General features: G+C 43.6%; 1 protein-coding gene across 10 annotated transcripts in view; it reads left to right on the top strand.

The window, feature by feature from the left end:
* The window catches only part of ABI1 (abl interactor 1), a 72,557-nt gene that overhangs the window by 55,955 nt on the left and 3,723 nt on the right, over nt 1-12,879 (top strand). For 2 of the 10 annotated variants that reach the window (XM_073677546.1, XM_073677545.1), the window contains 5 exons: nt 1,298-1,438; nt 2,366-2,466; nt 4,491-4,559; nt 7,732-7,908; nt 10,764-10,850. In XM_073677546.1, coding sequence (XP_073533647.1) covers nt 1,298-1,438; nt 2,366-2,466; nt 4,491-4,559; nt 7,732-7,908; nt 10,764-10,850 — 575 coding nt within the window. The remainder of the gene's footprint in view (nt 1-1,297; nt 1,439-2,365; nt 2,467-4,490; nt 4,560-7,731; nt 7,909-10,763; nt 10,851-12,879) is intronic. The other 8 variants (XM_073677548.1, XM_073677547.1, XM_073677551.1 and 5 more) reach the window with 5 other exon arrangements.

Below are 12,879 nucleotides of genomic sequence, written 5' to 3'. Positions count from 1 at the left end.
TGAATTATTATTGCATTTTCAAGATCTCTGCTGGCTGTTTGTTTTTTGTTCACATCCTTAGTCTAAAAACATCATTGTAGATGGGTTATTACAGTTATACTGAGCCTAGACCTTAAGCCTCATCTACGCTAATACATTGTAGCAAAGCATCAGCACTTTGTGCTGATATATTTAGCTTGAAGAGGATAACCTAAACTGGACGTAATTGTAACAAAACTCCAGCTGTGAGCAGGACAAAGTCTGAAGGGTATTTTGGAATTGAAATCAAAGTTTATTAAAAGTTGCTGAACTTTTCATTATACTATTTAAGGCAGACCCTTTTTTTCTGCACCAAAAACATGTCTCTTGGCAGTAAAACCGCTGGGTAAAATACGCACACTTTTGATGCTTGTTTTTTCCCATTCATTTGCTGAAAGAATTAACGTGCTGCAGAGATGAAACTGCTTCAAATCTGCAAGGAAACAATAAGCAGCTTGTGCTTGAGGTTTCTGAAATCTCATTCCCTTTGATAGTACTGTGAAAGCCTGCGTTGTTTTGAGGGGCAAAAAAAAGCAACATCTGAACAAGCCCTAAGGCTTCATAACCTGAAACTGTAAAAATCTCTTGAATGAGGATATTCCCCAGAGATTACTAGAAATACAACTTTCTGAGTTAACGTCTTCTTTTAAAGGGAACCATACAGCATGTTCTTGCATATGGAAGTAGTGGTACGGCTGTATAGATTCTACCCCCACCCCCAACAATACTTTTTTTTTTTGTTGTAGAGACCCTATGTGCCAGTCACGAGAAATCTAGCGTAGATGCAAATCAATCTGGAAGTGCGCTTGTGGTGTGTCAGTACACTTGGGACTACGCTTCTGCCACACCCCCAGTGCACTTCCAGCCTGATTTGCATATGATTTTTTTTTACTATAGATTTTTTTTTTTTTGACTGGCACATTGGATCTCTATATATAAAATGTATAATTTCTTTTTGGGTGATAAGCGTTATACAGCCATACGACGTCTTCCGGATGTAAAAAAAAAACAAAAAAACGTGCTGACAGTTTCCCTTTTTACAGGGAATTCCTTTTTGGGACAATTAAGCTGGTTCTTTTAATAGTTATCAGTTCACATTTTAAAGATCTGTTTTTCTTTTCTCAACCCATGTCGAACTTTCCCACGCATTTCCTCCGATCTCCATTATTGGCCTCGGTTTGCTCTACTGCTATTGTCTCACTCATTACAGTCCTATACTTTGCAATGGCTGGAAGCTACCTCAAATTAAGGATTTGTCTGTTTTCATTTCTTGATACAGGCGGAATACTCCATACAAAACCCTGGAACCCGTCAAACCTCCTACGGTTCCTAATGATTACATGACCAGTCCGGCGAGGCTCGGAAGTCAGCACAGTCCAGGCAGGACCGCATCACTGAATCAGAGGCCAAGAACACACAGGTACGTGTGTGCGAGCTGTACGCACAAGTGGTTTATACAGGATATAAAAGTAAAATAAAAAGTTGTTCAGGTTTCCTTTATTTTCATTTTTTTTTTTTTATATGCATATATTTTCTCCCATTCAATCGCAGCATGAAGAAAGCTGTAATTAATAGTAATGAAGAATTTTTTTTCCTATGTATGTGTGTATAATATATATATATATCTATATATCTATATATCTATATATTTATCTATCTACAGGGAAAGAAAATGTTAATGTAATGCGGTGATCGTACTGTCATCAATTGTTGAACTGCTTAACGGCTCTCCTATTGATGAGGAGGGAATGGCATCAAGTTGTTTTTTTATTTTTTTTTAATTTCTTTGAGGAATAATAAAAAAAGATGCCACGGTTTAGAATTTGCTTTGTTCCGTGGAGCTTCATCACCACTGTTGTCTTCCTAAGGACATGCCTATAAAAATTAAAGATGTAGCCGTAGATACTTTTATAAATAGCATCTATCATACCTCCTTTCGCCCACATTATAGGGGCAATTTTTGTAGGGCATAATACAAGATATAATATGGCAGGTCATGCCGTACTGGTATTGCTTTCTGGTCCAGAGTACGGTTCTTTACATACACTAAGATTACTATGCCTTTAAACAATTCTGGACTGACCATATGATCATGTCATGTGTTTGGAAGCTTCTTATAGTTGTCTGAGTTTGTTGGCAAAAAAAAACAAAAAAAAAACATCTGAGTTAATTAGAGACACACCTGTGGATGTATTTTAATGAACACCTGAAACATACTGCTTCTTTGGGTAGCATCATGGGAAAGTCTAAAGACATCAGCCAAGATATCAGGAAGAGAATTGTGGACTTGAATAAGTCTGGTACCTACAATACCACTTTATCTGATTTTGCTGTATTTCATTGACAGTGGAAGCAGCGGAGGGAGTGGAAGTCGAGAAAACAGCGGCAGCAGCAGCATTGGCATTCCTATCGCTGTGCCAACACCTTCACCACCAACTATTGGGCAAGGTAGGGCTGTGTAGTCTGATTTTTGTCTTCATCTTAATGGCTGTGCTTCATCTGTACGGTGTTCAGAAGTTAGAATTGGGACACTAGGGAAGACACTGCCTACGTTAGTGCAGGGATCATTGTCCTCTCCACACTTCGGATCTTGACTTGAATACCAGCAGCTCAAGAAGAAATTCTTAGTCGGTCATAGATCTGTAGAAACCTTCCATCGCCCTGAAAACGGGTGATTGAGGGTCTGCAAGAACATACGTGCCATACAGATGCATGGGGCATTTTGGGAAAAGCAGTGGCGAAAGCCACATTTAGAAATCCTCTGTGATGTGGGCACTGTTGGTATAAACCTGGCATTGTATGGTGGACTTGTGAGAGAGAAGTAATGCGTCTAAGGATGTAGCACTATACCAGAGTGTAATGGAGACCACTTATAAGCTGATCCTGTGCCAAGTAAAGGGCGTTGTCAAGGGGAGAAACTTGGTGGAAAACTTCAGTGCAGTGCCCCAAAAAGTTTTCTTTAGAAATGTTGTTAGATGCAACTTTGGTTAAAGCAGCCAAAACGAAGGAGGGTGAAAAAAAAAAAAAAAAAATAAAAAAATTGGCCTCACAAACCTTAAAATATTTTGTTTCTGCACTAAGGATGTGTGGATATTGAGATCACTAAGTCATGGATATTACCAGTATAGATCTTAAGGAAGTACATGCTTCCATGACCCAAGACTGGGCCTGTACGGCAACTTTGGCTATGACACAGGTCAAGCGTCTTAACCTTTGTTCTGTGCCACTGTTACATCACAGCCTCGTGCAAGCGGCATTGTGATTGCTTCAAGCAAGTAGCAAAAAAAATTAGATTGCTTGCCGCAGCACAATGCCACTTATTCCTCTGCACTATGTTGTGATGTAGCAGTGGCTTAGACCTCTGGCTGCATGAACTGTATTTCGGCCAAAGTCACAGTGTAAGCCACAGCCTTTTATCTCCTTGTAATTTTCCCTCGAATGTTATCTGACCCTTGTTCTGGGTTGTTTTCATAGGGTAGGACTGGGCTCCAGGAACTACTTGTATACTTTCACAATTCCTGGTGTTCCAAAAGATTGAGCCCACCATCAATAAGGCGCCGGGTTTGTGATTTGAGTCATTTAGTTGGTGTCAGCTGCTACTCTGGATAGTTAAGACATGGATATTTGTTTTTGGTCGTACACATTTCAATTTTTAGGAGTTTAGAAGAGTATGTGATAGACAAATGTCATGGGCTATAAGTGTCCACTAATGGATGAGTTCAGCCCCCTTCCACCAGAGACAGGTAGATGTATACAGAGCCTAATCTGTGTAGAACAAGGATGTCAAACTCTAACACACAGAGGACCAAAATGAAAAACTTGGAGAAAGTCGCAGCCCAACCAGTATACAGAGCAGTGGGCCTCACATAGTCCTCCATGCAGGACGGTGGGCCTCACATAGTCCTCCATGCAGGACGGTGGGCCTCACATAGTCCTCCATGCAGGACGGTGGGCCTCACATAGTCCTCCATGCAGGACGGTGGGCCTCACATAGTCCTCCATGCAGGACGGTGGGCCTCACATAGTCCTCCATGCAGGACGGTGGGCCTCACATAGTCCTCCATGCAGGACGGTGGGCCTCACATAGTCCTCCATGCAGGACGGTGGCACCACAAAGGGGTGGTGGTTCTGGTGTCATGTACCAAATAAAACCACCCTGCTGGTTAGATTTGGCCCACGAGCCAGAGTTTGACATGTATGGCCAGCATAACATTTTACACTGTACAGATTGGATTAACACTCTGATTTTCTTTCTTTTTATATGACAAGGCTTGGCTGAGCTTCCTCCTGTAATATTACTTAGGATTGTATAATGTACGGCTCACCTTACACACTGCGTTAGGAAAGTGTTCTGTGTTCAGATTCGCTGTATCCGATTATTGCATATCATGTGTTGAGACTACAAAGCGTCGCTTTACAACCTTTTGTCTGTTCTGACAATACACGTTATTTCACTACCCAAACTCCCCCAGGTGTCTCTGGTGGTCCCACACCTTCACCACCACCTCCTCCACCGCCACCACCTCCACCCCCTCCTCCAGGTGAGACCTCTACAACAATGGAGTATGGGTGCCTTTCTACATTAATCCATGGTGGTTTCCAGGTGTACCAATGATTGTAGATTCATTTCCTGGTGTTAATGATCCATAGGTGACTCACACGACTTATCATGTCTCTAATTCATGTAATGTCATTTGGTGTAAAAGCCTCTGAAGTGAAGTAGTTAGGGTTTTTTTTTTTTTTTGCTGAATATCCTAACCATCTGCGTTTCCATATGTGTGTGTGATACAGGCATCGCCTACTTGTTTCATCATTCATTCTGATGATGCGTTCAGTGATGCCTCATTATATTGCATGTCTCTATTTCATGAGCTCAGCCAGCCCCCTTTTTTGTTTGCTTTTGACTATTAGAAAGAAGGGTCCTGGCTTAGATATTGAAATGAAGCAGTCAGCCAACTCGTTTGGCACACTGCTCTGATCACCCGCTCCCACCTTTTCTTCAGTGGGTGCTCATCTCAGTAGCTAAGCCAGTCCTCTTCTGTGTCTAGGCTGATGCATATGTACAGAGAGGTGGGGTGGCTCAGCTATCGAAGCCGTCAGCCAGCACATCCCTAATGATTTGCTGACATACTAAACACTATCCTATGGCCAGGACCAAGACTGATAAATGAAGATTCTTTTTTTTTTTTTAAAATGAAAACCCCTTAACAAATGAGATTTGTTGTGGATTTTGACTACTTTTAATGGAAGAAATCCACAACAAATTTGCTAACAATTGGCAACTTAAATTGAGTGACTGCGGAATTCAAAAAATCTGCAACATCGGGCAACTTCTGCATAGAAAGCGTCTGCGGTGGATGGATGAGAGCTGGTCAGATCTCACCCACTTTGCTGCTATTGTTTTACACCGGCTTCCTTCTCGAAATCAAGATAGAAAATCCCCAGCAATTCCAGTATGTAATGTCAGCAGTGCTTATATGGCCTTGAATAAACTGATTATTTTGCTGGAAAAAATCAGATGGGAAGCTTCATTTTACAAGAACACGTTCTGCAGATTTCTTGTGTCTCAATTCCTCACTGTTTTCTAGATCTCCACTTGTAGTATTGGAATGTTAATTTAGTTAAAGGGTTTGTCCAGGCTTGGCTTTCAAGTGTGCAGGCACTCTGTGACTGTAGACTTGTGAATCCTCACCGTGTATGGTGTTGCGCGCTATCGGGAATCTCCTACGTCGGGAGCTGGCGTGCGCTTGACCGCAAGTATGCGATTTTTGTATACATGCGGTCACATTTTGACTAGACGTGCGCAGCCTCGCTCAATACGATTAAATTGAGTGAGGCTGGACACGTCTAGTCGTAATGTGACTGGTACTATGCAAATCCTGTACTTGTGGTCACATGACTGCCCAGTCTCGCCACCAGCACTGGAGAATCCTGACTGTGTGGGCTGTGAGGAGTCTGAAAGCCTGGACAACTCCTTTTAAAAACGATGAAAATCCATCCTGGTCCTATTGGATGACTTTTTTTTTTTTTTTTGTGCCGTGCACCAGTGTGGACACCGCCTGGGCAGGACCGATTGTCATTCTCTGGAAGTAAACCATGAGACTTGATCTAGGGAACTAGTCTCCATGCTGTATGTGGAGTCAGGAAGGAATTTTTCCCCTAATATGGAGCTATTACTGTCGGGCCCCATGGGGTTTTTGCCGCCTTCTGGATCCAAATGTTAAGCTATAGGTTGACCTTGATGGACTTGTATCTATCTTTGCGATAGCAGCACTGAATTTGGCATCTTAAAGGGCTTGCACACTTCTGTATCACAGGTGAGCGTTGCTGATGACATTACGACTCCACACTCCTGTCGATGTGCATGGTTGTCAGGTATGGTGCACGGTTGTCAGGTATGGTGCACGGTTGTCAGGTATGGTACACGTGTCCTGTTAGAAGAGAATACATGCCATCTTTGTAGGTGTGTGAGGTCGTAATGCCATCGGCACTGCTCACCTCCAATGTGGAAGTGCTTTATGGTACGTGGCCATCAGTCACCGTGTAGGATGTGAACATCCTGCATTATTGTGATGCATGCCTCTTATGACCCATGTATGTATGAGGATAGATTTATGGCACGGTGTAGGAGACCGCTATTCCCCTGTGTCTCCAGGGATGGGATACATAGCACTTCACATCTTCAGTACTCTGAGGGTTTCTTTCAGTCACATTTCACTTTAGAGGCTTTGCAAAACGTCTTGTGGGCTTTCCTTGCCGTCAGCGTTTTTATTGAGCATTATTAATAAGTAATGACTTGCAGCATTACTAGTGTCGGGACGTACAAGTACATCTGGGAGGAAGTCCCACCCGATTCTTCCTGTAGAGCAGCACATCTGACGCGACACTAACAATACCAGTCTACGCGGGCATCTGCTCTCATCTTGTAGTGTTAATCTGTGAAATAATCACGTTCTGAACCCTGGCAAGAAGGAAAGTGATCAAGATGTTTTCATTCATTCGGCGGAGAAATAATTTATTCTGCATGAATCTAAAACTGCTAATTCCAGATGTAATAATTTCCTGGTGATGGATTAGATGCCGTGATCCATTTGTGTATATTTAGCTACAATGTAAAATGCTCTGTAATGAGAATAATTACTGAAGAGCGGTAACCAGAGGCTTTGTGCTCCTAGTTTTTCTTTTGTTTTTATAGCTGTAACGCAACGTGGACCTCTATACAAACCACAACCAATAAACGGCCCCCTAAACTTCTAGTTGGGGGGACTGGTATAAGCGGCCACCATTTATTTTAATGTATTTATTAGGGCTTTCAGCCTCTGGTACCATCTTGGGTGATCACTCCTCTGTGTATTCTCCATGTACCATCGCATGCTCGAGCATCCTCAAAACATGGCGCCCAGATGCAAAGTCCAATCCAACTTTCTGTGGTGATACATGTGCATGCTGCAAAGTTGGTGGTGACCTCTCGTGACGACGTTGCTTTTGACGTTCTCTGCGAGTGCCTTTTCTGCGGTAGTTATGATGTCGGGAAGATGGCATCATACAGGGCAGAACCGCCATGCTAAGGCAGACCTATGTCTTCCTCCACAAAGTGCCATGGTACCAGCTGACTGCAGATATCTGTGCTGCAGTTTTGAGGCTCTGCTTTTTTTTCTTCTCTGCTCCGTCTAATGCTCTTTTCCGGGGTTCTTCTCGGCTCATCCTTTGCAGTTGGTGGTGGCCCGGCTCCCGGCTCTCAGTTTGGCTCAATGGCGAGGCAGATCTCTCGGCACAACTCTACTACATCTACTGCTTCTTCTGGGGGATACAGACGGACGCCCTCTGTCACCTCCCAGTTCTCGGGGCAACCTCATATCAATGGCGGGCCTCTGTATTCCCAAAACTCAAGTAAGCCTGTGCTTTTTTTTTATCTTTTACATTTATTGGTTTTAATATTTTCTAGGATTTATTTATTGGGTGGTCTTTTTGCCTTGTTCTGTTACATATATATGAAATGCTAGAAATGAATGTTAAGTGGTAACAGCGCCACTCCTGTCCGTAGGTTGTGTCGGGTACTGCAGCTCATCTAATGTGGCTGAGCTACGATATATTCTATTTCTCCAAAGATAATACGGTTTCTCAACCTCTCAAATTCTTACATGCCCTCTATTAATAAGTCAGAATAGGTCATCGATGAAGCACCAGGAGCTTGCATGGCACCCAATCCTCAAAAATTTGGAGAAGACAAGTGGAGGCATATCAGAGTAGTCGGCTACTGTTATTTTCTTAGATCTCTAGTTTCTGTCAGATGTTGGAAAAGTCCCGAAAAAGCCTCTGGGGTCAGACACTGATTTCCTACATGGCTACCTTTAGGTTTGGGGATTGGTGGTCTGAGCTCAGCGACCCTCACCAATAACCTTATTGAATGAGTTGCTGATTTCTTTAGTCCACCCGTTGACTGTTCCCCTCTCGTCATATCGCTGTGTGCAGTGTATGTCGGCATTTTTTGTGTGCTGTGTGCGGCGCCATCTGTTTCCATCTAATCATCCGAAGGAACGGCTTTCCTAGCGCTAACCCCCAAACCATTTACACATCTCCATTTATAGAGGACTGTAATGTACCTTAGTGACATTTAGTGGGAGGGTTCTGAAGTCTGGGACCCCAATAATAGCTTAAATAAAGGGACTGCTGTGCTCTGAACCCCATAAACCTGAGGAGCCGTGGATTACAGTATGTGGCCTCCTGGCCTTATTGTAATCCACGGCTTATCAGTGCTTGGAGAAACACCATAACGTGCCTGGAACATGGGCGCCGCAGGGGTTGTGCACGGCACACCAAGTCTACAAACAGTGTGGTGGGGCATGTACTTGACGGGTGGCAGTGATTTTATCACATTCCCTGCTTCTAGACCATTTTTAAAAAAAATCTTGAACAGCGTTTCTCCTGGACTTGGGTATTGTTGACCTACCCTTAAAGGGTTGGCCACATTGTCCAGTTAGTTCCGCTTTCCTGAAAAACTGAACACCACATCTGTCCATACAAAGTCATATGACCAGACCAGTCCTTGGCATCCTCCAATTGTAAAATTCTGCATGTAGTGGAGCTGCTGATGGACAGGCCTGGTCACTTGCCCCTTCACCCTAACCCTATGCTTTATACTGGATCCAATCAGGCTCGGTGTCCCTGCGCTCCTCCGGTGTCCCTGCGCTCCTCCGGTGTCCCTGCGCTCCTCCGGTGTCCCTGCGCTCCTCCGGTGTCCCTGCGCTCCTCCGGTGTCCCTGCGCGCAGCAGGGGAGAGTGCATGGTTCGGACAAGCTGCGTGACCATGTCGCTGGCCTTGGCTGCCAGTCTTCAGGAGCCCACCGCTCTTGGCAACTAGGAACCTGAGAGGTAAAAGACCAGTGTGCCCCCTGAAAGATTAATCCTGGAAACAGTGCCTTAATCAGTGGGGCCCGATACCCGGTACTCCCTTCAATAAGTCTTTGCAGGTCTCACGAGTCAAGAAGGAAACAATGTATGTAGCTGGGACACCTGAGCTTTGCTTATAGTTTAGTGGCCATTCTTAGGTACTGCAGATCACCTCCTATTGATGCGAATGGGAGCTGGGCTGCAGTACCTGAGAATGGCTACTACTTAGTGTATGGAGCTGTGCAAGTCCCGCAGTCGCCAGACATTAACAACTGATCCATTAGGGGGCCCTAGCGCTCCTGCGCCAATCTGATACTGATGACCCAAATCTTGGACAAGCCCCTTTAAATCTCCATAGCAAACTTCTGAGAACATGGTAGGGGGGAGTTTAACGAGGCTAGGAAGATGCCCCCTTAATACCACATAACCCACTAAGGCCCTGCTTCAATCTGCATCATATTATCCATCTTCATTGGACCCCATTGACTTACAGTGGGGTCTGACGATACCGTTGAGTCATCTGTGGTTCTGATGGAAAGAATAGCACTGTTGGACCTTGCAGACAGAGTACATAGTATCATTAAATAGACTAATATACCTTGCCAGTTTCCCGTTCTCGGCATATATTGCGGGGCTTTCTGATTGGTCAGGGATGTCATTTAGCGTCTGACAATGATCAGTAAAGAAATCTATTTGGACTAAGGCCCTTAGTACTGAATCTCATGATCTGGTCTTTGAATTAAGTTCTTTTTGGACTGATCGTTTGCAATTGCATTACAAAATAAAAATGTATTTCACTATTTTATTTAATGTCCTGCTGCTAATATTGGTGTCGCTTCCATTACTGTGCCACCGCGCAGAACAAGGTCCTGAGCCTCATTCTATACAATGGTGACATCTACTGGTCATAAGAGGGCACTACACTATTCAAATTGCTCCCAGTAATGGAAGTGTACCCCATTTTTTTTTTTTTGTTTAATTTGTGATGTTATCCTTCCAATAAAGATTGAAGTGAACTAGTAAAAAAATATATATATATATTTTTTTTTTTCTTGGTTACATGTTTCTTGGAAGCTATTTTATGTTGACCACAGAGGGTCAATCAGAAATGTATTACTTCAGTTTTTATTGAAAAGGTCTTCCTAATTCACTTTGTCCTAATTGCCACCGATGACACGTAAACTGTCACTTTTTTTTACAATTTGCACCAGTGTTTTTCGTTTTTCCTTTCTTTCTGTAATTTGTAGATACGTTGCCGCTTTTGGTCCTCGTTACTGACTGCCGCTTGTTTGTCTTTTTTCTTTCCTCACTTGTTTTTTTTTTTTCCGTCTCCACTGTGATGTCGCTGCTTCCAGTTTCTATCGCTTCTCCCCCTCCCCCAATGCCTCAATTGACTCCACAGATACCTCTCACAGGCTTCGTGGCCAGGGTGCAAGAAAACAGTAAGTCCTTCCGTGCACTGCTGAGGAGCACTAAGCCTCACTCTCTGCATGGCTACACACTTGGCTGCCCGTAGCGTCTGCCATCTTGGTGGTCCACTAGGTGCTTCTTTCACACAGGGGCCATAAATCTGCATGGTACTTGGCTCTATTAAGCTATCTTTAAAGTGAGCTTACACTCCAAAATGTAAAATTGGCCATATATCAGTTAATCAAATGCTAAACTAGTCACTAAAGTTCGGGGATTAGTGTTGCTTTACTTTGAGATGTTGACATTCTTTCTTGTTATAGTGCCCATTTTTACAGGAAATGCAGCCATATTGGGCCTCACCCTTTAAAGGGACTTTGTCAGTAGGATCAACCCTCCTAAAAGCTGAATAAAATGACACATTGATATCTGCCAGTCGATGTTTCATTCCAGAGAAATCCACATTTTTCTTAATATGTAAATGAGCTGTTAAGATCTATGGGCCGGACATGGCTCTCCCCAAGAATCTGCCTCCAGAGCTTATTGTAAAAAAACGGGGGCGTTACCCATGTGAGACATGTAATGACTGATAGTCTGCTCTCTTAATCTACATGTCTCACACTGATAAACCCCCCCCTTTCTCAAAGAGATCTATGTCCGACCCATAGATCTTAACAGCTCATTTACATATTAAGGAAAATGTGGATTTCTCTGGAATGAAACATCGGATCGCAAATATCAAGGTATCATTTTATTCAGTTTCCTGTGACCTACATGCCCATATAGACGGCGTAGGAGGGTTGATCCTACTGACAGATTCCCTGTTTTCAGCAGACCATTCCTTTATCACCAAGCCATGGGTGATAATTTATTAATTAATACGATCCGCACCAATCCGAAGAAATTGACTTTTTTTTTTTTTTATTCCCATTAGAATGAAGCGGCAGTGCACATGCTCGACCGCCGCTCCACTCCTTTCCCATAGTGCCGCCGACCGACACTCCACTCCTTTCCCATAGTGCCGCCGACCGACACTCCACTCCTTTCCCATAGTGCCGCCAACCGCCGCTCCACTCGTTTCCCATAGTGCCGCCAACCGCCGCTCCACTCCTTTCCCATAGTGCCGCCGACCGACACTCCACTCCTTTTCCATAGTGCCGCCGACCGCCGCTCCACTCCTTTCCCATAGTGCCGCCGACCGCCGCTCCACTCCTTTCCCAGTCAGCCCCATAGAGAATGAATGGTGGGGTGGTTGGGTATCTGAACCCTCTGCACTAATTTGTAGTGGAGATAATAATTTCCCGTTGTGGGACCCCCGCCGATCAGTAAGTTGTCACTGCAGGAGAAGTATGTAATAACTTACATTTCCCAGACAACCCTATTAATTCCCTGCTGTCCCATTCATATTCGTATGGAGGCTGCACTAACTGTTGTCACTTCCATTTATGTACAGAGACCTTAGTATTTTTTGTGGCAGCCATCCTAACACTAACTTCTGATTTACTAATTCATGGCCAACTTTACATTTTGACTAGAAATTCACATTAACTTGCTTGTTCTATTTTAGATTTTATTTTTATATGAATGTAACGTTGGATGAATTTCTAACCTCTGACATTAGTGTGACATCATGGGAAGGGACCATGCAGTTGTTGCTGATTCACTTAATAGTACATGGTAGTGATGGCGCTAGCGCAGGATCTTTGTCCGCGCCATTCCTTGTGGGCGCCTTGGAAGCAGCATTCAGTACTGAACGTGGCATGACGGAGTAAGGGGGCACCCCATCACTACCCTTACAACATGATCATAGGGTACTAAGCCATTGAAGGGCTAAAAAAATAAAAAATTGTGTATACCCCAAAAAAATGTTACCTCCAATGCTACTTTAATGGAAAAAAAAACTTATGGGTTTTGAAATACAACAATAAAATAAATCTGTCTTTTAAGGGAATAAAGAAGCATTTAAGTGTTTTTAAGGGAGTCTGTCAGCACAAAATGACTATTCAAACCAAGCACAGGTGCTGTGTGCAAATTTGCCAACGGCTGACTGGTTCATTGCACCTT

Source organism: Phyllobates terribilis, unplaced genomic scaffold (genome assembly GCF_046119375.1).
Source record: "Phyllobates terribilis strain yellow unplaced genomic scaffold, ASM4611937v1 Scaffold_4__5_contigs__length_816908805, whole genome shotgun sequence".
Taxonomy (NCBI): Eukaryota; Metazoa; Chordata; class Amphibia; order Anura; family Dendrobatidae; genus Phyllobates; species Phyllobates terribilis.
Note: the sequence above shows the minus strand (reverse complement) of the source record. Positions and strands in the feature narration are given on the sequence as shown.